Source organism: Halichoeres trimaculatus, unplaced genomic scaffold (assembly GCF_033239565.1).
Source record: "Halichoeres trimaculatus isolate MK-OKI-2021-1 unplaced genomic scaffold, fHalTri1.1 fHalTri1_scaffold_11, whole genome shotgun sequence".
NCBI lineage: Eukaryota > Metazoa > Chordata > Actinopteri > Labriformes > Labridae > Halichoeres > Halichoeres trimaculatus.
In genome coordinates this window covers 7,117,764-7,143,035 of record NW_027437189.1, presented here as the reverse complement: position 1 = coordinate 7,143,035, position 25,272 = coordinate 7,117,764, and the positions used below count along the sequence as shown (strand labels likewise).

The 25,272-nt window shown below is 40.3% G+C and overlaps 1 protein-coding gene across 2 annotated transcripts in view; it reads right to left on the bottom strand.

The window, feature by feature from the left end:
* The window catches only part of hspg2 (heparan sulfate proteoglycan 2), a 139,684-nt gene extending 114,737 nt beyond the window's left edge, over positions 1 to 24,947 (bottom strand). Inside the window, exon 1 of one of the 2 annotated variants that reach the window (XM_074680751.1) lies at positions 24,441 to 24,947. In XM_074680751.1, the coding sequence (XP_074536852.1) occupies positions 24,441 to 24,509 (69 nt within the window). In that variant the 5' untranslated portion in view covers positions 24,510 to 24,947. The remainder of the gene's footprint in view (positions 1 to 24,440) is intronic. The other variant, XM_074680752.1, reaches the window with a different exon arrangement.
* Positions 24,948 to 25,272: the final 325 nt, after the last annotated feature.

Genomic DNA, 25,272 nt, shown 5'->3' with positions numbered 1-25,272 from the left:
GCAAGGCCCAACAATTCAAACATATTTTAACACTGTTAGGCACACTTGGCGCAGCCTTTAATCATGTGGGTTTTATTCACCAGAGAGTCATCTGATACAACAAAAAAAAAAAAAAAATGATGAACTCCTCTTCATCCTCAGGCGTAAACAACAGGGTTGACTGTTTTTTGTATCATTTTATGAAATAATGATTCTGAGTGTGCTTTTGCTTTTTCATTATGCATGAAATCACAAAAACAGGAACCTGAGCTGAAACATCAAACAGGAGAGTATATGATCCTCAGTGTTCGTATTAACAAAAGATGCACAAATTCAATCCTGGAGTCAGGTATTGGTCTGCTACAGACTTAAAAAGTAAAGTCAGATTTCACTGACAAATGGAAAAAATCAGTATTAGCTGATACCAATGACCAGGTATTGGTAAAGGGACTTAAAAACTAGGATTGTTCATCCCTAACATTAACTGCATTAACTGCTGTCTTTATTTTACCTAATGAAAAGCAAAAAACAATTTCAGATCTAGGGATGGGAACTGAATTAGGTACTTTTATAGGCACCGACTGAATTCTGTCAAAAGTAGCGGGTACTGATTCACGTAAATTCAAAAGGTACCATGTTTAGGTACCTTAATGCATCCTTATGACTGTGAGGGAGCTGAAGAGTAGGGGATTTTCCATGCTGGACATGAACACAGCAATGCAAGGTTATATACAGAAGAATAAATATGTTAAATTGGAAAAAAATAGATTTTATTATTAAGCAAAATGATATTTTTTACCACATAAACACAAAAAAGTACCAAAAAATTGGTACCCCTGAGTACCAGTACCGATTGCCAGGTACCAGGCATCGGTGCCGTATCGGTTCAAATGTGAAAGGTACCCATTCCTATCTAAAACACTTTGTTTTAGTTACTGTTTCTTAAAGTTTCACCACTCCAGAAGCCTCCTTCTCTGTTGCCATGCTACAAATCTGTGTTTCTCTTTTCTTAAAATGACAGATGAAGAAAAAAAATCTTGTGTTTTGGACCCCAAATGTTCAAAGTTTTGGAAAGGACAAAACATCTCCAGCAACAAAGAGCAGAGGACAAAATATCTGTTCAGTAGATTTTACTTTCTTGAAGAAGATTCACCAATCTGTGATGTCACAAGTTGAGCAAATCTTGTTTCTCTCTTGTATAACACGAGTGTAACTTTTGTACATGAGTTTTACCTCTCACTTTGAAACCTAGTCCAGGATAACGTTGACATCCAACATTTTAACTTAAATTTTGGCAGATTAGATTTTTTTTAATGACAACATGATGGGAGTTTGCACATTTCATCAACCGCAAAACCTTATGGGGGTACAGGTGAACTATTTGAGCTCAAATGAATTTCTTTAATGATCCCCACCTGTCATGATGTCTGGGCCAAACAAATAAGGAAGAACTAAAAATAAGGCAAACAAAACAAATTCAAAAAGTTCAACAGAAACACATGAAACTCTAAATGTCCAAAAAGTAACCCTCCCCAAAAAAAAAGTCCAGAGGAAGCTCTCAGCATGAGGAAAACAAGAGACAAGGTAAAACTAATGCAGACCAGGAAAGACAGGAAAAGACAGGGAACAGAATTAGGAAAGTGCAACAAAATAAAACGGGAAGCTAAACACACAAGCACCAAAAAAACTGCAACCAAAAAGCAGCAACTACCCATGGTGGTGAAACCCAAGACTAGAGAAAAACACATGAAACAAAGGTAGAAAACTACAAATTAAAATAGGAAATGAAGCAAGAATTCAAAACTACAATTTATGATCTTGGAGCCATGTATGTCAGTATGTTTGTCATTTCTGTTTGGACAGCATCCTCACTTATCTTTTTCATTTGGTTATAAAACAGTTTTGGAAGAACCGGCTGTCAGCGCCTTTTGGGAGAACTTGTGCGTCTTTGCGTCAACAGCTCAACAGATGCTGGTGCTTTACGTCATCCTGATACAAAACTCTGCTCTGATCCCTGTCATGGAAAATCCTATGAATGCTTGTGAACAAAACTGGTTGAATTCTCAGCGGCATCAAAGTGCACAGAATCCAATGATGATCTAATGTAGCAAGATGCAGTAGTCAGAATAACTGAAACATACTGACAACAGCACTCCAAGTGAAGGAGCAGTGATTGAGAGTTTATGCTTTCAAACTGGAGACCTGCACGGAGAACAGAGGTGGAATTCCAGGGGGAGATAAAAATACCTCAGGACTGCGTCGCTGCAGGTGTTATTACACCCTACTCAAGAGGCCCTGTGGGACAGAACAGAGTGTAAGGTCCAGTGAGGAGACATCCCCAGACCTCAGCTTCAGCAAAATCATGTCTCACAAACTCAACTGCCTCAATTACTCCGAGTTAACTCAAAAGACTTGCAGAAAATGCTCCTGACTGCACATTCCCCAGGTCTTTGAAGCCTCACAACAACAGCAGTGTGTTTAATGGCTGTGTGAAACTTCATCTAACACGACCCCCGTTTTCAAAGGGGCTTTTGTGCGAGCCCCTTCCCAACGTGAAACTCCTCACTTGCATTTTCCAGATCCATCGCTGCTGTGGTTCAGTACAGTAGGCCGTCTACAGCTGCGGTTGGCAGCCCCCCTTAACTCCCCTCTTGAGGTTAGGCCTGGACAAGAACCAATAAACACTGAAGAAAGCCATGTTTCAGAAAGAAGTGGCAGGCACAGCCAATTGCTGCCGAGCACATTGGCACACCCACGTCCGTGCAGCACACGACGTGAGATCTCTTTTGACTGCTGAGGTCCTGACAGCACAAACACTCACTCAGAGTCCGAGAGAGGTGATTTAATAAGAGGGTATTTAAGAGACTCCAGTTCTGTGTTTTTTCCTTGTTTGACCTTCTCTGCTCAGGAGCAGGTTATTTAGCAATTCTGTTTAGACGTGGCCTAGATGTAGAAGGAAACCCGCCCACACTCAGGCTGAGGAGATGTGACCTTAAAGCTATGGTCTACGATTTGGAAGCTTGGTGATTATAAATAACACTGTTTATGTGGCCATTATGGTCCAACAGTTCGACGTACGCAATATAAAAAGCAAAAAGAACAAAAAATCAATTCAGTACATCAGCTGCAAAACAGCATAATAATTGACCAATCCAAACTGCCATTCCCCTCATTTTGGGTTTGTGCGTGAGTACATCCAATCCCCTGTCTCCCCTGCGCCGCACCATCCCGCCCATGGTCCCGCCTCGTCCTTCCCCACTACCCCTCTCACGTCAGCTAGCTGCTCAGCTACTGAAGCGTCAAAACGAAAAAGTTTGGAGGAAAAGGCTGAAGCAAAGAAGAATCATGAGCGATACAGGTGCCAATGGAGACTGAATATTGGAGAAATGTACGACCAGTGGAAAAAGCTGCAGAGGGATTTGGGACTAAAGACTAGGGCTGAACAATTAATCAAATTTAAACCGGCATCGCAAGTAGTAGAATCGCAAAGACTGCAATTTAGAAAAAAAAAAAAAGTTTTAAAGTGCATTTAAAAAGTGCAATCCACAAGTTTACAAATTTCAGTGGTTGAGCCAAAACTTTGTTTTCATTTAGGTTTCTGCAATTTAGTTTGTGTTTTGTTACTGATAAGAGCTCGGTAAGATTTTTATACATTTGATATTTATATTCATGTTCACACATTGTTTTTTTCATTTCATAAAACAGTGCATTCCACATGTTGACACATTTCAGTGATTGAGCCAAAGATTTTGTCTTATTTACATTTCTTTACTTTATCTAGTGTGAGATTCATAAAATAGAGGATTCATATTTATTTTTAGATTATTGTTCATGCTAGGCCTCTTGTTCTGCAGTGCTTTGTTCCTTTTTCTGATTTTATTCAAGGAAATTAATGATAATTTTATTACACGTCTACAAGGCCAGGAGTTAAATCAATCAGTCAATATTCTAATGTGATTGTAATAGTTAAAGATACGTTATCTATATCAATTCATGCACCTACTGTATGTAGGCCTGGCCGACAAGAAAGACTTGTATATATGATGACAGTATCCCAAAAAAAATCGTATGCTACATCACAATATTGGTCCAAAACAATCACAATTAGATTATTTTCCTAAGTCATTCAGACCTAGTGAAGACTGACGCTGAGACAGCCGAATTTCTGTTGAACAGGTAATTACTTTGTTTACTGCTGTGGGAGATGTCAGCTAAATAACTCTGGTTAGTCTGTGCTGAGCCTGTACTGGCTAATGACTGAATGTTGCTGGTTGGAACGGGTAGGCTATGTCGATAGATTTTAGCATAAGTAAGCCAAGCATCTTTAGACTCGCAGAGATAGGTTAAGTCTCGCCCACAGTCGGCTCTGCTCTGATCAGCTGGCAGTGGCAACGCCAGACCCGCTTCACCCGCTAATTTATGGTTTTGATCACGCCGGTCCAATCAGGGGGATGACTGTCGTGTTTGTTACATTTTCTGCCAGCCAGCTTCTTGTCGGTTAGAGGGGGCATGTTGTTAGTAGTGTTTTTCAAATGTGTCTCATCAGCCAAACTGGGTCTAGATCATAGACCGTAGCTTTAAGCTTCAGGCTGAGAAGGGACTTTCCTACGAGTTGCCTGCTGAAGGAAGTCATTTATTCCCCCATATCCAAGGATCAAGGCAGATCCTACCCACACTCCAAGAAGCTGACCGGCTTTTCCTTCTTTAAGTGATACCCTAAAGCCGAGCAAGGTGAGCCACTTCCTCTGCACGTGACAGAGGATCAGGTGTCTACTTCGTTGGCATCAAATACTGAAGTTCTGATTGGTTCTCACGTTCTCTATTCACAACTTAAAACCCTTCATTTAGATTCCCTCTGTCACCCCTTCACAAAGGATCAAGGGGCAGGATGCTTGAGACTCAGATCAGGTTTTTGGAATCCAAGTGATGCAGAGGTTGGATTTCTTAAGGTGTGGAGCCGGTCAGGAAACCCAAACCTCACAAATAGGATTACCTGTATTGTTTCGGTAACTCCTGCACATTTTATCAGACTCCCGTTTCATTCATTTGTTCAACATTCTGCAACTTAGCAAAGCTACAAACACGCTTCCTGACAGAAGCAATGAGACGAATTGAGGTGAAAGTTTTGACAGCTGTTGTTTTAACTTAACAGTTGCACACTTGCACAAGAAGTGCCTTGTACTGCTGCCTCTAAATGTGGAAATCCAAGCCAGCAAGTCTCAGAGCAGACTTTTGGGTAAGCAAACTTTGAGAGTGCAGGATGAAGATATGATTATGAATGAGGGCCGGGGGAAAAGGCTGTTGGATGAGAGATAAAAAGTAATCCCGTCATTACTTTTGTCCAAGGTCAACAAGAGGCTCAAGAAGGGCCTCTTGAGACGTCTTGGAGTTTCCCTACATCACATGCAGCTCTGCAGGCCCCACTTCTCGGACAGGATCTTGCAATGCCTGGGTAAAACTAGCTAGAATATTCAACAAACTGCAGGTAGTTTGAATCCAACAGCTGTATTTGTGAATCTGGCTGGAAGAACAAATGTGGTGCCAGTTTTTGCCTTTTTAATGCGTTTTCCATTAATCATCATGACTGTTCTTGTTGAGCCTGAGATAAAACCTGTCAGCATGAGTCATGCTTAAAGCTACGGCCCTGTGTGCTTAGTTACTGACTGTATCAGCAAAATAACCAAAAGTATATTAACTCACCTAGACTTGGATTCTTCCTGTCTAGACTGTTTCCCTGCAGGGATCATTCACCACTCCAGCCCTGAGCCTGAATGTCAGGTTATGATGTGGTTTCAGCTGCTGTGATTCACTGATTGATTTAAATGATCCACTCAGGAACAAACAGATTCATAAAACTCAACAATAAACTGAAAGATAAACACTCCCTGAACAGTAGGGAACAGTAGGCAGTATTTGTGGCCGTGTTGATAAATCCAGTAGCGTGTATATCTGGATTTTAAGTGTGATGAAAGAGTGTTTCAGCGAGCCTGACAGCCACCCTCTGTTCCCTGAAGAGCTTTGGGGAAGGAATTCCCCCAGACAGGACCACGCCTGCTGGATCTTACGCTCAGAGAGCCAGATAAAATCCCTAAGCTAAATTAAACACTTCCTTTACTTCGCTTATCCTTCCTCCACAAGATAGTCCCCAAAAATAAACCGTGTGTATGCTCAGAGCTGAACAATACCTGAGTACACAGCAGTCACTACAGAGTAAACAGACAAAAAACAGAGCAGATCCCAATGAATTACGAGTCAACAGCACGTCAGCACGTCTGGAGTCACTGTGTCACTGCTGCACAAGACAATGGTGCACATTTAACGCCAAACTCTCACACCGCACACACTGAGGCTGGTGTTTTATCGACTGGTTCCTGTTATTAAAGCCTCTTTATTAACTCTGGGTTAAAGACAAGACAAGCTGAGATTTACAACCTTTAGAAGATGAAAGTCAAAACAAAGGTTGTGCCAAACCTGTGTTGACTAAAACTGTCTCAGAGCTGGATTAATAAACTTCGGGGCAGACTTTGTGGTTGAATCAGACGTTTGTTCCTCTTATCACCTGTGTCAAAGTTTATTAAAGATACCAGCTCAAATCATGACAGAAGAACTCTGGTTTTATTAAAACTGGATCTATAGAGCTCAATGTTTTTTTCATGAGATGTTTTGCTGTTACTGATCCAATACAGATACCTTTCTCTGATAAATCCCATACTCTGTTGGGTGATTCTGTTATAGATGATGAATCATATTTGTTGTATTAAAGTAAATCCTGTTGGTACCTTCTCGAGGAGGAACACTCACTTTACAAATGTTGGAAGACGCTGTTTTACTAACATTACTTTCCAAAGAGAAGTAGAAAGACGTAGACGGACATGTTTGCAACTGGGTTTGATTTACAGCAGCGGAAAAGCGTCCTGTGCTGAGAACATGTGAAAACCGAATTGGTCCTGATCACGTAATGAAATCCAATACTATTGTTAGGGATGGGTTCTGAATTAGGTACTTTTATAGGTACCGACTGACTACAGATTTTTGTAAAATCAAAAAGTACCATGTTTAGGTACCTAAATGCATCCCTGTGAGTGTGAGGGACTTGATTAGTAGATGATTTTCCATGCTGGACATGAACACAGCATTGCAAGGTTATATAAGAATGACTGATTCAATATGTTACATTGAAAAAAAATGAGATTTTATGATTGAAAAAATTGTTATTTTTTACCACCAAAACACAATAATTACAGAAAATTGGTACCTTTGAGTAAAGATACTGATTGCCAGGTACCGGCATCGGTAGCGTTAGGGATGGGTACCTTTCATATTTGAAATGATACGGTACTGATGCCTTGTACCTGGCAATTGGTACTGGTACACAATGGTACCAATTTTTGGTACTCTTTTGTGTTTATGTGGTAAAAAATATCAATTTGTTTAATAATAAAGTATATTTACTTTTCAATTTAACATATTTATTTGTCAATATATAACCTTTGTAATGCTATATTCATGTCCAGCACAGAATATCACCTACGAATCCATTCTCACAGTCGCAAGGATGCATTTAGGTACCTAAACATGGTGACTTTTGATTTTACCTGAATCAGTACCTGGTATTTTTGAACAGAATTCAGTCTGTACCAATAAATTACCTAATTTAGTACCCATCCCTAGGTAGCATATTGTTTAAAATGTGAAAGGTACCCATCCCTAGATACTATCCTATACTCCAAAACTAGCCACATTGGGCGCCGATAATGATCAGTGTATCGGATCAGTAAATTTTTCGACACCAAAAAATTCCAGATGAAGCTGTGACTTGTTTATCATTTGCCAAAGAAAGATTTTAAGGTAAAAAATTGACGTTTTTGATGGTTAACCTGCTTGTGTAATCTGAGAAACCAGAAGTGCACCATCTAGCCCCAATAGCACCAGTATTGCGGCCAAAATACACAAGATGCACTGATCTGGCTCTGCAGCATAACAGCGCTGGATCAGATTTTGATTCATGTCAATGTGTCAACCCCTACTAGACCCGCTCCTGCAAGTTAAAGCTAGATGCATCAGATAAGCAACGCTCCTATTTTTGCCAGCTGCCTGAGCTGTGACACTTCAGTTTACAAAAACCAGATGAAGTGGGACAGGAAGTTGTACGCGAAAACGTCCTAAAAACATTTTGTGACCTTCAAAATAAAACAAACTGTGCCCAAACCAGATCATGGTTAGCTTAACTACAACAACAAACCGGCATAATGAGCAGAGCCAGACCAGGAGTCAACAGGGTTGAGGTTTTACAGCCAAACATGAATAAGGAAGGGATCATCAGTAGGGTGGCAATCAAGGGAACTCTTCAATCTCCTGCCTCCTAAACAGGCAGCTAATGTGACTCTGGCGCCATCCTGCAGGCTTTGGCTATTAGAGGTAGATACATTTTCCTCAAATTGACTAAATTGGAAACACGCCATAATATCCTTGTACGCCAAAACTAATGAGTTATAATTCCTAATTGATCCCACAAACCTTTACTGCAGACATTTACTCTCTGGAGCGGTGGCTTTTTAATGATCCTGGTCCTTTGCTTTTTAAAAGGCTCCTGTTATGCTACGCCAGAAGCCGGACATAAAAGCGAGCAGTTAAACTGAAAAAGGTGGGCTTATTTAACAGGAGCCTTTATTCCATTAATGCTGCTAACTGTTAACATATGCTTTGAGAAACACAAGAAACATGATGTTCGAGGCTACTTTTGGGCCTTTTTAATACCTGACGTTAGATCTCCCAGTTAGAGATGGTATTTGCTTCAAGGTATAATAAACCCATCATCGTCGTTATTTAAGGGCACGACCATCTATACGGTTTTTATAGGTTGAATTCTTTCCTGAGGGGTAGGTTTTAGAATAACACTCCAGGGGGAACAAATCTTTACCTGCTAATTTCCTTTAATAACACTCAGGATTTAAAGCTCATACAGACAGAAGAGTATCAACTGGCTTTGTAGCCACACAACAAACCTGAGAGCCAACATCTGACAACCATAAACAAAGTCTGGGAGGACCTTCCTCCCCACAGTTGACAGACAAACCTCACCTGTCCTCATAATTCAACAACAGGCCTTAATTTGAAGGTGTGCTCTCCCCTGCGAACACATCTGTTTGCCGGGGGTTTATGCAATAATACAAGAAAGCAGGGGGGGCAACCTGGCTATTCATTGGAAGCAGATGTGAAGGATCTACTTCCTTCTGTAATAAGAGGTAATTATAGGCAAAGGGGGCTGGTGTGTTCGTGTGAAAATGTACCGCCGAGCTCCTATTAGGTATAGAAGAGAGGAGTAGTGAATCTGACTCCAGTCTGCTTCATGTGTGACTCATCACTCTGCTGATGGACAAGCCAGCACAGGAAAACAGTCATGACCTCTTCAGGGGGGGAAAGAGCAGAAAAACGATAATTTAAGAGTCAGCTTTCACCAGAGGGGTTACGTCACTCCTTCTGACCTGAGTGACAGTTCCCCAAAGTTCCTCAAACTTCACTGTTTTAGATGATGACGAGGAACAAATCAGCATTTTCACACAACCAAAAATAAATCTGATTTGTTTGCGCTTTTTAACATGAACTTAGTGAACCAGTAATTCACGCCAGCAAACCGTCATTCCTCAGCTCATTTCCAAGGATTCCCGCCCAGGGGGCTGCAAGGGCAGGATGAGCCATGACTGACGATACTCACAGCCCTTTCGAGTATCTTTGGCATTAACCATTCTGTAAAATATGTTTTCCATGTTTTGGATGCAGAACAAATTTGCCCCTGCATAAACATCCTAATACACGTGACATTTTTTTTTTTCACTGATGCATGGGTGCCACTTCAAAGTGCCAATCAGAGTTTAAGTCCAAACGTGCATACACATAATTTACAGGAAGGTAAAGACACCCTTTTTTTCTGCTTCCTGAATCTGCAAGACAGAACAGGTTTCAAGGTTGAATTCATTCTCTTAATGGACTGGGCTGATACTACGCAGTGTATCGCAGCTATTCTGGTCCACAGGAATGGAGCTGACTCAGCCTGAGGAACATGAAAATAATTTTTTTTTTTAATTAAACTGACATAGATTTACTGAAAACCTGCATGTATGCGACACAAAAACGCTGGAGTTTGCATGCCAGGCCAGTAGATGGTGGTATAACTTGGAAACACTTTGGAAAACCACCAGCTTGGTCACCTTTGAGCTTTTTGAAGCTGAGTTTTGAAGCTTGTTGTTGGCAGTAGTCAAATTAAAAGTTTAGACTCAATTCAACCATCAGATGACAAAAGATGCATACTAGCTGCTACCTTCAAAGCTAAAAAATAAGCCTGTACAGTGTGGGGAAACTGAGGAGAGGGCTCGCCAAACCAAAATCGAAAAGTTATATTAGTTATAAGTTATATATTAGTTTGAGGTGGGCCACAACTAAGAGTAGTGCTCTGACATACCAGCGGGCTGCGCTGCCTCAACTTTCTTTTATTACAGGTTGTGAGAGCAGCAACATTAACCACAATGGAATAAAAGACAAAAAAGTATCATCTTTCCCAAAATTAATCTCTCGTCTTACTGGCATAACATGAAGCTGAATGTTTCAAAACTCAGTTTCCTTTTTTTTTTTTTTTCAACAGGCTTAAAGATTGCCGCGCTCAGCTCATTTATAAAGAATGAGCATCAAATAAAAGCAAAATGATCATACGGTATGAGCATTTTACAAAGTCCCATGCTGTTTTCTGGTTGTTTTAATTAATTTTATTGTTTTTCAAAGAAAAGTTTAGGGTGGGCCTGTCAGAAAGTGGGTGGGCCTGGGACCGTTAAGCCCACCCATAACTCCGTCCCTGGTGTTTGTGTGTTTTTCGGGCAGTCTGAAGTCAGCCTTAAATGTATCCTCAAGGAAATGCAGTTTTTTGCATTTTCAGATAAACTTCACTGCTCAAGACTGGAAGTTGCCTCTCGGCACCTTAACATAAATGTGTTGCAAAAAAACAGGAGGTACCTAAAATAAGAGTCAGCAGCACAATCACACCTTCATATTGAATGCTTGATGATACTGTGTAAATATCTGGAACATGTATTGTTTATGTGATTTGGTGTGTGTGGCACCATTTATTTGAAGATATGTGAACAGTCTCCACAGAAGCTAAAGGCATGATGTTTTCCAAGCCTGAAGTCTGCCATGTAGGAGAGAGTTAGACTGTAGCCCAGTGTTTGTGCCAAGTTGTAGCCCAGTGTGCTCCCATCTATACTCCTTGTACCCATGACAGGGTCACAATGGAGTCCCAGCAGGTGGAGCCGGGTTGAGTAGTCAGGGCTTCTTCACCCTGGCACAGCTGAGGGATCCTCCTCTCTCTGTGCTCACAGTCCACATAAATCACACAAGCCCTCAGTTCAGAGGAAGAACCATTTAATTACCCCTTTTAAAGCAATAATTGCCTGACTTGGCTGGAGGTGCTGCCTGCATGAAGACGAGCGGGAAAGGGAGGTCTTCGCTGCCTCTGATGAAGAACATCAAGGTCGACCGAGATCTTTAATTTAGATTAGCAAACCAATATATGTACCTCACATGGTTATAAAAAGAGAGGAAGGAAGGAGATCTTCAGCGGTTTGATTATGACTGTCAGATTTTAACCAGAATCTCAACAGCTGTGCGCTGATTTCAAAGAGCCTGCAGTTAGAGGGCATAGATGCTGTACATTCCCAGGGTTTGACTGCAGGGTCATACACATACTATCCAAGAATATATGATACAAGATACAAATCTTTAAGGGCTTTGTGCACAAGGAGTGTTCAGTCTTTGCATATGTGTTCAGAATCTATAGGCCCTGGACCAGAAGCATGTCAGCTAATCTATACGCAGTCTTGGGCTGTGATGCACAAAGTGGTGCAGCCTGGACATTGGTCAAAATGGTAATAGAGATTTGTTGGGGGTATAACTTTTTGTATGAATAGATTCTGCAAAGTGCACCTCCCAGATGCAAACAAACAAGATTTTAGACTGATGACTCTTCATTCTTTGGGATCAACAGATGGTTAGGGTGGAGAGAAAATTATATACAGCTACTTTAGTCTGAACCCGCAGAAATTCAAATTGCCTTACCAACTTTTTTTTTACAAGGCCAACTTTCTGCTTAAACAGGCCTGCCAGGTACTGGGCAGACTTGCAGACTGTCAAGCCTCCAAGCCCATGATGGATGCTAGGCTGCTTCAGACACTGTGGTGCTTCAGGAATCTTGCATGAACAATGATACGATCTGTAATACTCCACCGAGTTTCTTTCTTTCTTCCTGCAGTCTGGATCCTTTACAAGAGAGCGTATTTGAAAATGATCAGACGGCTCACTTCTGCTCTTTCTAGGAGCTGTGATTTAATCTAGTCACTCAGGCACCAACAGGGTCCACATTCCTCTCTTATCAGGGGCTTGATTTCCAGTCTTACATCTGTAGTGTGCTGCTGTTGCACCTTTCTTTGTTTTTCACAGAAAAAAGCAACTAATTGAACCTTGACTGTCAAACACACAGCACAGGAATCTGATTAAACAGCACAAGATTTCCATGCTGTTTGCTGCAGATACAAGCATGTTCAACTAACTACTAGGAATGTGGCGATACACTTGTCTCAGGAGACGAGACATGATATTAAGTTCACGAGACGAGACAATATTTTCACACTACTTTTAGGATACACAAATGAAAAAATCTATGACTGGACACACGTACTATTTTATTGCACAGTCACAAAACAGTGCATTTGCACTTTGATTTTCTTTTATAACTTACATCCATGCATGACTCAAGGATGAGCTTTTAACTTAACTTAAGCTTCTTTCCAAAAGTAAAATCAAAGGTCCAATATTCTGCTCCTTTTCTGCAGTTTAATATGGATCATTGATGTCTTCATGAAATGGCAGTAACATGTTTTGGTCCAAAAGGCCAATAAATCAAGCACAGCAGCATTGTTTCCAAGCTCTCATAGCCCCCTCTGTTCAGAACGATCTGATTTAGTGGGTGTGGCCTTCATATGTAAATGAGCCGCATTACCAACCATCCGCCAACAAACCTCGGACCCTGGAAATGTGAGTATTTTAAATGCTGTGTGCTGTGGAGCAGATGTAGGAGCTTTTCCTCAGTTTCCCCCCTGTCTCTGTGTTAGCTTCAGGATGCTAACTTTAGCTGCGGTTAGCCAGTTGTTTTAGCCTGTAATGTTACGGTAAACAAGCTTTGCTGTTTTCTAAACATTGTGCACTCGGAGCTCGTGGCGCCGCTCTAAGTGACGCGGAAGAGCGGGGCAGTATCAGTGGTGGCTCATTTACATATGAAGGCCAAGCCCACTAAATCAGAGCGTTCTGAACAGAGGGGCTATGAGAGCCTGGAAACAATGCTGCTGTGCTTGATTTATTGGCTTTCTGGACCAAAACATGTTACTACCATTTCATAAAGACATCAATGACCCATATTTAACTACAGAAAAGGAGCAGAATATCAGACCTTGAATAACTAAAAGTCTGAAATGCATCTGCCCTGGTTGTACCCGCGAAACAGCTTTTACTCTTACAGTTTAATCTTGCAAGATCTCGTTACAACCCTACTAACTACCTAAAGAAAAACAAATTAGCACACACACTCTTATCCTTCCTTTTTTCTTATCACTCTTAAAATAGAATGACTACCCCCACTTTCACGCTGAAACAATCCTTCTCCTTTTATGCATGAATCAACTGCTGAGGATGCTATTTTTCATCTGGGGTATGTGCCTTTAGCCTCTTAGCACATGATCATTAGCAATCAAAAGCCTATTTTTAAAATGTGTCATCTGGATATATAAAAAGTCAGCCAAGCACAAGCCAAACCTCATGTTGCAAAAGTTATAAACTCAATGGCACATCCGCCAATGTCAGCAATAATGCTGGGTTGAGAAACAAAGCAGTGCAACGTGTAACAGTAGTTAAAAGAGAGCAGCAGGAAAAAGCTTCGACTTCTTCATGCCAGTGTTAAATAATGATCTATAATTGTATTAAAATTAAAAGGCCCTGAGGATATCTTGTGGTGTAGCCAAAGTCTCTTCAGCCTGACGTTGGTTCGAAGTCCTTGTGATTAGTTTCATGTTTTCTTTTCATTAAAAATGCAGCATGTGAATGAATGAGTGTTAGTGTCTGAATCAAAGACTTTTTCCATTACATCACAGTTTGGCTCATGGCGTGGAACATGCATCTTCAAAAGCAGCAAACCTGTGTGGAAAATACTTCCAACCAGGCACTTTTGTTAAGTTCGAACACACTGTGATGGAAATTTATACATTATATCTCAGCAGAGGGAGGAAAATAACAACAAAAAGAGCTTTTATGCTAATGTAATTAACTCCATGGGAATTCATTAAATCTTACTCATTGTGTGTTACTTGCCAAGTTTTGAAAACTTGTGAAAACTTTGACAGCTTTGAAACTACACTTTGTGACCAGCTGACACACGAGCCATGCTGTGCAAAACATAAAATCCTGCTGCTTTTATAGAAAGAAAAACAACTAAAGAAAAAAGAAGATGGAAGATAAAAGAAAAGATTTATAAGAGTAATAACGAGTGCCAAAAACTACTCTACAGACTGAGGGGATTTTCAAATAAAAATATACTTTAGACGGAGCAGATTCAAGAAGGAAAAAAAGGGTTATGGGGTGGAAAACAACAAATACACTGGGTTATGTATTTCAGGGCATCTGGACTCCACACAGGAAAGCCTGAATAAACTTTGCTCCAGGGGAAGTGGGCTCCTCTTGTCCTGTAGATAAATCCAGGTTTCATTTCCCCAACAGGATGGTGACTCAGCAGGGGACAATCATTTCAGACCATCACAAGCCACTGCACCAAAACAATGGTTGGCAAAAAGCTGGCAACTTGTAACCAGAAACCTATTTGTGCTCTGAGGATGTATCATGGAGACAGGCAGTTGTTCAATGGACTTCCTTGCGAAAGGGGTAATGAGCGGTCAGGTGGGAAAAGTTTCCTGTGATGCAAACACCGGTGTACCGCTCCTGATGACGTGCAGGGATTTCCACATTTGAAAAAGTTGCCAAACAGTCTGCTTAAAGGACATGTGAGAGGATGAAAATTGCTGTGAGAACACAAGTGTGGTAAAAAAATTGTTATGTCTCCTGGGATTGCAGCTGACATGATAACAAAGACCAGACTGGTGCTCATTTCTTCCTGTCTCTCCTGAGGGCCTTGGAGAGGGGCGCAGCAGAGGCCCACAACCTGAGGCCTGTAATCTTTCATAAACAAAAGTATATAATAGATAAACTAACTTTGGCTTCAAGGGCTAATTTTAGTTTTAGTAATGCACATGCTTTTTGCTGTAATAGAAAAAAGGCATCACACATCAGAAACTGCTACCAAACAAAAACAGCAAATGTAACAAATATTGCTGTATCCAGATTTAAATATGGTCCTCAATTTCGAAGATAGGTCAACAGAGGCATGTCTGTCTTTCCAGCTAGCAGCAGTTATATTGACACACTATGATCACAAAACAGGCAGCTGTAGCTTGCTAACTTATTGAGCTTACATTAGCCTATACACCTGAAAATGTTTTACTTTACTTTTACTTGATAGTATCAACATTTTTAATTTAATACAACTAAAGTATATTTTTTTCAAATCACATTCCCCCAGGCTACACACCTAACACTGTGCTAAATGATGGATGCTAAAGCTAACAAGTACCCTAGCATAATCTATATGTGAAAAGGTACTTTAGAGAAGCAAGTTTGTCTTTTTTAGACAGCAGCTGATGTATTTACAAGCTAAAATCACAGCTATCATAGTCAAAACAGGCAGCTTTAGCTTGCTAACTTAATGAGCTAACATTAGCCAATAAAACCTGAAAACGCTTTACTTTACTTTACTTTTACTTTATAGTACCTACATTTTTAATTTAATGCAACTTAAGTCAAATCACATTCCCCCAAGCTGCACACCTATACTATGCTAAATGATGAATGCTAAAGCTAACAAGTACCCTAGCATAATCTATATGTGATTAGCTACATTACAGAACCAAATTTGTCTATCTTAGCCAGCAGCTGATGGATTTACAAGCTAAAATCACGACTATCATAGTCAAAACAGGGAAGTTTAGCTTGCTAGCTAAGCTAGCTACTTACAAAGCCGACTGAATCAGATGAATACTTCCACTTAGGATTAACTTTTTGGTATTTTCTTTTCATTTTATGATACAACTAATGAAAAATACTTTTTTTGTTACACAGCATCTCTAGCTACACACTTGATACTAGAGCTGCACGATTTGAGGAAAAGGTGCGATTTGCGATTAGGTGGACAATATTGCGATTGTGCTTGCGATTTAATAAAAAAAGTTGTGTCATGATGAGTCTACAGGCTTGCTTGGTTATCATGGAGAAAAATCTGAATTGCATGTGCTGACATTGCGATTGCGATTGCGATATCCTCTTTTGCGATTACGTAATTGCGTGTGCTGACATTGCGATTGCGATAATCGTGCAGCCCTACTTGATACTATGCTACAAAATTCATACAAAAGCTAAAAAGCACTAGGATAAGGATAGCATAATCTATATCAGATTATCCTTATTAGAGAAATAAGTTTGTCTTTCTATTTATTTAGTAACTGTTATATTTACAAGCTAAAAATAAAACTAGGAAGGAAGTAGCTTTAACTTGCTAGCTCTCAAGCTAACAATAGCCAAATAAAACATTTACTTTGTTTACTTTTCAGTGTCTTCTTTTTAAATTTATGATACTACTCATGTTAAAAAAAAATAATAGTTTTGCTTTTCACAGCATCTCCAGCTACACATGACTCAAGATTAAGCTAGGTTTTGGTTGTTGTGGTTTTTCCCCTCTGAGTAAGTTAGGATTTTAGGAAAAACAAACAAAAAACATTTCACTGCGTATCTGTTTAAGCATGTGACAAAAAGGAATAATATAAACATATAGCTTAGGAACTTTGTTTGTTTTCACTTTGAGTATCACAAAAATGGATTTAGGATGATGACTTTGGCTAATGCAATGCTAATACAGTCGCCGCAGTTAAGACTTTGGTCTAAAGCCAAATTATATAGGGTTTAAGAGGGGTACAATTTAAATGTATAAGTTACTACTTATACTGTATTATGTTGGATTTTTAGTTTATTTTCTATTTATTTTCAGTCTTTAGATTTGCTGGTGTTCAAACAAACACGTTCATGAAGTCATCAAACTAGTTAAACCCCTGGAGAGCATCAGACGTGTATTTCTGCCAACAAACAAGCTCCTGAATTAAGTTGAAAAAAAGAGGGAAGTTGGTGTTTTCCCTTTATTTACTTTTCACTGAGCCATTACACCTCAGAAGTCTGCGAAAGACCTCCCTCTGAGAACATTAAGGGTTTACCAACAGCTTAGGTTAATTTGCATCTCCCTAAGCTTACAATAAATTCTTGAAAGGAGGGCAGCCTTTCTGATTCACAGGTAGAGACTTGTCTTACAGTAAGAGGAAATACAGGCATGGCACTACTAGTCCCGGGGAGTAGGAAACCATCAGCTCTGATAACACACCAGGGTGGGATTTCTCAAACACTTCACGGGATGTCAGGGTCAAAGCTTGTTTTACAAGACAATGGAGGAAAAAAAGAATCATAGCTTTCCTCTGGCAAACTCAAGCAGCCTGGAAAAAATCTATTCTGTTCACAAGACACAAAACTGTCCTTGGTGAAAAGGGCAGCAACCCCCATCAGAGTTGCTGTGTAGGTTGGGAGGGTCCATACAAGACAAAGCAGAAGCTCCCTGAGCAGAGAGGAGAAAGCCCAGGCGACTTCACATCAATGCAGCTGGTAAAGACAAAGGCAGATTGAATAGGGCACAGACAACCAGAGCACCTTCAAAAGGGGAAAGCGCAATACAGTTAACTTAGCATTTCAATGAATCTCTAATGAGTGCGAGGAGAAAGAAGCCTGGAAATACAATGCAAGACGATTGAAGAGGACAGTTACAGATGGGTAAAAATCAGAGTCTGTACAGGTCCATTACAGTCTTTTGTTCCTGTTATCAGGCTCAACGCTTGTGTTCAGATTTAAAGGTGTATTTCCATTTCTACTCGCACTAACTTTTTAACATTTAATGAAACTTTTTGTACTCTGTGTCATCACATCTTTTAGCAAATTACCCCCAAACGACTTCAAAGAACAACCTACAGGGTTACAATTGTTGTTTTATTACTACAAATAGTTTGTGACTATTAGCTGTTTTTTTATAGTCCGCATTGTATCCCCGAGTCATGCTGTGACCTTACCATGAACTCTGCTGGCTTTATTGCACCTGTGGAATGAAGGTGATATAACTCACTCTAGAGCCAGGCCAAAGGGCATTTGTTTCATACACAATCAAAAATGACTTTTTTCAAGTCTGAATGTTAATAGTTAGAAATCCCATATTCCATAGTAGAGGGTAAAAATGCTACTTTGGTCCCTCCACTACTTACTACACTAGTGTTATATTTAAGATCCCATGTACACAGCAAAAAAAAAAGAAAGAAATCTTATCAAGTGTTTTAGTCTTATTTTAAGTAAAAATTGACTCATTACACTTGATATGAGCCACATTCACCTGATCAGTTCAGAAAAATGTCTCGTTTCAAGTTGTTTAAAGACAAAATTAGGTCTGAATTGCATGTAACAAGGAAAAAAATCTGCCAATGCATAAAGAAAAATTTGCTAGAAATTTTTTTTGAAACTTGATTAATGTCTACAAGTAATTTTTTTCATGTTCTACTGGCAGGATTTTTTTGGTTCCGATTTTGTTTCAATTGTTACAAGCAATTCAGACCTAATTTTCGTCTTGAAAAAACTTGAAACAAGACACTTTTCTGAACTAGTCAGGCAAATGTGGCTCATACGACGTCTAGAAAGACATTTTTTTCTGAAAATAAGTTAAAAACACTTGATAAGATTTCAGTTTTTTGCAGTGAAGATAGGGATGGGTACCTTTTGCATCTGAAACATTTAGGTAGCGATGCACGGTACCTGGCAAATGGTACCGGTACTCAATGGTACCAATTTTGGAACATTTTGGTGTTTATATTTAATTAATAAAATCTCTTTTTTTTCAATTTAACATATTCATTCTTCAACATAAAACCTTGCAATGCTGTGTTCATGTCCAGCATAGAAAATTGCCTACTCTTCCACTCCCTCACAGTCACAAGGATGTGTTTAGGTACCTAAACATGGTACCTTTTGATTTTACATGGATCGGTACCCGGTACTTATGACAGAATTCAGTCGATACTTAAAAATGTACCTAACTCGGTACCCATCCCTGAGTGTAAATGAAAAGAACAGAAAAAAGATGATTTAATGTGATTTTTACCTACGCCAAGGAGGTTATGCTTTTGGGAGAGTTTGTCTGTGAACAACATAACTCAAAATGTAACAAACAGATGATCTTGGGATAAGGAAGAAGTGATTAAATTTTGGAGGAGATCTGGATCACCGTCTGGATCCAGCTTTTTTTAAAGGATTCTTAATCATTGTGACATAAGTATATATATTACTCCACAATAAATGGTTGGATTGCTTTGCAAAACAACACAAGACAAGGTCACCATAATTTCTGATGGATGCAAAAGTACGATCCAGAGCCTAGCAATATTCTGGATACTAAGATCAGGATTATGAAATATGAACTGGGTCATCATAATTTTCAACACTGTCTGGTAACAAATTATCGTACAAACCTGCAACTAACACCAAATTGTAGCAGACAGTCTGCTGAAAGGGAGTACAACATTAAAGTAGGACCAAAGTGTTGCGTCATAGTCACAATATTCTTGGTGTAGGTCTGCGCTCTCTGAGTGCTTTTCTAGTTTTGGATGTCTTGCCAATATTAGGAGCTGAGATAGTGAAGCAACACAGGAACAAGGAACTCTGAGTCACAGGCAGAAGAAGTGATGATTTGTTGCCTTCATGGGGCTGATAACGCCTATAAAACCTAACTTTTATCATTTGGAATCAATATTAGATTGATCTATATCTCGATTGAGATATGAACTAGGACCACTTCATTTCAAATGTTATCTCAAGACACTCTGTAATGATGACATTTAAATTAACTGGGTTAGTGCAGTTTAAACCTTTTTTTTTTATAAAGTCTTCAGTCATGTCATTACTATGAATTACTTTGGTGATAATAATCTAGAGAGAGGTGACACTCAAGCCCTATTCTTGCAAAAAGACAAAAAGAAAATGAGTGTTTATGCAGTATTTTGGCCTGGACCTGCACCATATGGGAGCAACGTGTAACATGGAATTCATTCACCATATTGGAACAATATGAAGTTCCATAAACAGGCAAATACGGAGGATGAAACTTACAGTTTACATACCCGAACTGGTGTGAGAGCAGTTGATAGCGAGCTTAACTTTCATCTGTCTGATATAAAAAAAGAGTGAAAGCTGAGAAAAGCAGCGTTTCTTATTCATTGAAGTGATTCCTGCCTTTTCGATGAGTTCCATGTGATTGCTGAGACTACGATGACGACAAAAATGTGATTTATTGCGCAGCTCTGGTTGGAAATCAAACTTCCTTCCAAATAAAGATTGGAAGATTCATTTACAAGAGCGCTGGATTGATCTGAGTCTGTAAAAGTCTAAAACTGAAGCCATCCACGGAGGAGAAATGTCAGAGAGAGGAGGTGTGAATGGAAAGAGAGGAACTCTAGTTACAACAAGCGGTACTCAAGAGTATGCGAGCTCATGTCAGCACATGCACAGCGCTGCTCTGTACCAGCTGAGGTGCAGCTGTGTTTGGAGTCTGCTCTTGTGTCCGACAACGATGCAGCAGCTGAGCACAATGTATTGTGAGAAGCCTACAGCTTGTGTGTGTGTCTCTCTCGCTTTCCGCGAGGGAGTGAAAAGACGCAGACATATTTTATTCATCTTTAGGCTTTGATGCATCTCTGCAATCTAAATTCCTGCTTTGCATCACAGAACACGCATCACTCTGATCTCTGAGGTTAAGAGAAAAATGCCTCCTTCAAAAAAATCTCTGCATTGAATATATTCTAATAACACTGTGCTGCATGCATAGGCTGCAAACTAGAAAGAGAGTCAGAGGGAGAAAAAGAAAAGATGTAGATCTCTGCTTTTTTTTTTACATTACATTAAAGCTTTGAGAAAGGAATCATGCAAATCATGTGTGAATATATGTTTCTTCTTTTTCCCTTGATTGAGTAGATCTGATTGCAATTAATAGGAAAAGTGGATACTGTCGTAATCTGGAAGTTACTTTTACAGAAATGTTACTGCAGCATCATTAGGATACAAACAGGCTCAGCTACTTTGAATTGAGCACAAGACCAAGAGACATTCTTAATCAAAACACTGCAAAGGCTCATTTCCCTGTAGGGGACCAAGAACTATAAACTCTAAGGGAAACTTTTCCCCATCTGTACCTAATGGGGCTGTTGCAACTGCAGAAAAATACCCACAGAAAGAATCAAGAAAGCTTCCCCATACGTCTTTAATTCACTGCTTTGGACGAAGTCATGCAAAGTGTCTGATATGACGTCAAATCGAGAGGAGAATGAAAACGCAGCAGCATGAGCAGCTATGCGCACAAATTAAGAGTGAAAAGTTGAGAAACTCTGCAGCAGGAGCTAATCTTGGCTGGGAATGAATCACACAGGACCCCTGCTGAACTGAGAAACAGAGTCAGGTTCACCTCTCTGACCCCCATACTGGCCTGAGTCACACCTCACTGCAGAGTCAACAAATGCCAGCCCGCCGGCCTGCTCTCCATATGTGCCAATGCACTCGAGGAGGGGGCGATCCACTTCAGTGCACCATTGTCCCTCCAGGCAAGATGGCCCCTCTCCTGGGGCTATAATTCAACAATGCAATGTTTACCGAAACCCAGTCTTCAAGCAATTATGTGAATAGGTCTGGAGGGGGGGCGGACCTGATCTACTGTTCAAACTGTGAAGTGGAGCCGCTGTTTGCACTGCTGGGCTTTGCAACTCCGTGGAGTCAATCTTCATCAAGTCTGAATGGGAATTACACACCAGGTAGTTTGAGACGGAGAACCTGACAGAGCTGAATCACTACCCAGCGCAAAGTTAGGATCATCAGAATTAAATGTCGCTGAATGACATTTAGCTGGGAATGAAAGGGCTGAGTTACACACATAAAAGACAATTCTTTACGCTGACGACACACGCTCCTGCACCTATATAGTCACGGGAATCCAGGCCACCCTTCCCCCATCCCCAGACCAACCCCCGATGAAGTCAAGGGACACTTGTGACAGTCTATACTGGGAGTAATCTGAGTGCCAAATTTATCAACAGAGGTCTGATGTCATAGATGAGAAAACAAAGTGGCCTCATCGTCTTATGCATGGTTAAATAAGATCAGGAGGAACGGCCTTGTCAAGCACGTGAAGGATGTCAAGGTCATTTTTACCGGTTTATTAAAATTAAGCTGTTAAAAACAAGCCTGGGGATCTGTTCTCACACTTGTACTTGCTGGTGGATCACAGCAGGCTAAAGGGGGCTCATTTGTGATTGAGAGCTCCGACCCACCGAGAGTTTTTATTGACTTTGATTGTTTGACTTGATGTGCGTGACCCTGACATTCCAGCGGGGGTGAGAGAAGGGCCCGTAGTAACACCAGAACGTGTGCGTAATTGAATCAAGAGAGACAGTCCGCCTGCTGTAGTTCAAAGTCGTAATGAAAGAAACAGATGCTTGTGGTTCCACATAATTCAATTATGGTGGTATTGTTGGCTTGGTAGTCAATCAAAGCTGGGGTTAAAGTGTGGTGGACATCTCCTGTTGCCTTGTGTCGTCAGGGGGTGGGATGGATTTTGTGGATCGATGATAGTGGAGACACATGGCTTGTGCTGTGGCGTTAGAGATTTCGTTGATCAATAAAAAAAGCCTTTGTCGGCAAATCAAGAGTTGACCCATTATCGAGGAATATCTAGTTCTTAGGAGGACGTCTCAAACTTTTTGGATCCACTGAAAGGTATGCATTGTTTCACCCACAGCACGCCACCCCTTGGATGTTAAATATACCTTAAAGTCATCAGCTTAAAGCTTCTCAAAGGTCTGGAATATCACAGCTCATATCCTCCTCCATCCAGCAGGTGAAAGATTTATGTCTACTGGCCGCGGCAGCGATGTCCCATCATTCAAAAAAAGCTTCCCTTCAGATCAAATCAACACAGAGCAGTCGCAGATATCTCAGCCATGACAGCTCTGTTTATTGGAGGGCACAAAGGTGAGACGGGATTTCAAGAGGGTGGAGGGGGTGGGTGTCTATTCTCAGCAGCAAGGCAGTGCTTATTCTCTATATGATTCACACCTCTGATACAGGCAAGGAAAACTATCTGAGACTAAAATATCGTTTATTACACCAGGGGTGAATACCAGCTGAGATGAGAGTGTGTGTTTAAAAAAGAAAGCAGAGTTTCGATAACAAACTGTACTCTATTTACTTGTTTTCTTGATTTAAGTAGTCAAAGAACATCCAAAAAAACAATAAAGGAGTATGAAAGTATTTGCTTGTAGTAACCTGATCGCATAGTATATGATGTAATGTTACTAATATCATATAATACAGTATGATGCCACACCCTATGATGTTTTATAAGCCAAAACGATGCAGAAACGTCCAATATATCATATAGCACAATTTGATACAATAGGGTACAATATGCTGAATAATATGATTGAGAGGCTTTGTTTACAAGATTTTGTTTTTAAGCATAGCAAACTAGATCAAGTCTGATTTTAATGAGAAAAATCCAATTCTTTCCTTTTTATGTGCAAATATTTGCAAGTTTTTCGAATATCAAGCTTTTATTTTGAAGGATTTCCCATATTGTCTCATTAATAAGCAGCACAAAGAAGAAAAGTTAACCAGCAAGCATATATGGTAATAAAATGCTTCTTTTTTATCACTTTGCTCATTTCATTATCAAAATAAAGTCCAACTCCATCCAGCTTTGAAAACATAGAGCCAGTGTATGCACAGCAAAGTGCAGCCTGACTGAGTTTGAGGAGGTTTCAGGACTCCAGGACTCTGAGCACACTATGAATAGCTTGTATCTATGGACAAACTTAGCCCAGCTTCACTCAACAGCAGCTTCTAGTTTGTCATATTACTTCTAAAAGCATCTTAACGGTACATGCTGATGTGACAGAGTGAGCCGAGAATCATTTATACAACCCACATGTATGTGAGCAGCCCTGCACAGGCACAGCACACTGTTTACTGAACAGAAATAGCCCCATGCCTCTCCTTTTCTGCCTTTAATAGGACATAAAAAGCACTGATTTGTAACTTTGACTTGACCTCAGGGGAGGAGGGTTGAAGTGTTACAGGAGTTGTTTGTGGTTGAATGAAAATCCAGAGCAAAGCGTGAAAACAGAAAGTTTGAGCGTACTTACAGTAACTAGCTGGCATGATAGTGTTAAACAGAGGATAAGTCCACAGATCGAAGTGGTCGGAGTGCCCATTTTCCACTAACCCAGCACAGGCTGCAGATAGCTGGGGAAGAAGGAAAAACCCGGGGTCCCTCACTGGAGTGGTGCACCTTTTTCAGACTTTTTCTTCTCTGTGACGAAACCCGGACTGCTGCTGCTCCTCTGCGCCCCACACCCGGTGGGACTTCATCAACAGGTAAAGAAAGGGCTCCTTTCTACGCGCTTCTTTGGTTTTTATTCGGCTGCGACGGAAAAGAAATTCCAAAACTTGTGCGTCTTTGATCGATCGTGCACTCCGAAACTTAGGACTTGTCGTGTGTGCTAAATGCGGTCCTGCAAAGTCACTGGGAAGTCCTGAGCTGGGACAGAGGAGGGAGAGGAGGGAGAGCTGCAGGAAAAGTAAAAGGCGGAATGGAATTCAGGGAGTGCTGAAAGAGAAGACAGATAATCCCAGGGTGGGGAGACAACAACCACAGAGTGGACCCACGTTAGCTCTTTACACGACCACGCACGGACTGCGCACGTGCGTCAAATTTGGAGGAATCTATGCTAATCTGGCAAAGTGACACTAGGAGGAAAACTGGCTCAATTACAGAGTGTGAAACCACAATACTTCAAGTTTTGGCTAAGTAGTAGTTTAAATATCAAACTTAAAGCGTAAACCTTTATTTGAGAAAAAAAATACATTGGGCCACACATAATAGCATTATATTATATTATATTATATTATATTATATTATATTATATTATATTATATTATATATTTTTTCAGTTGTTAGTAATAGCAATAAACCAG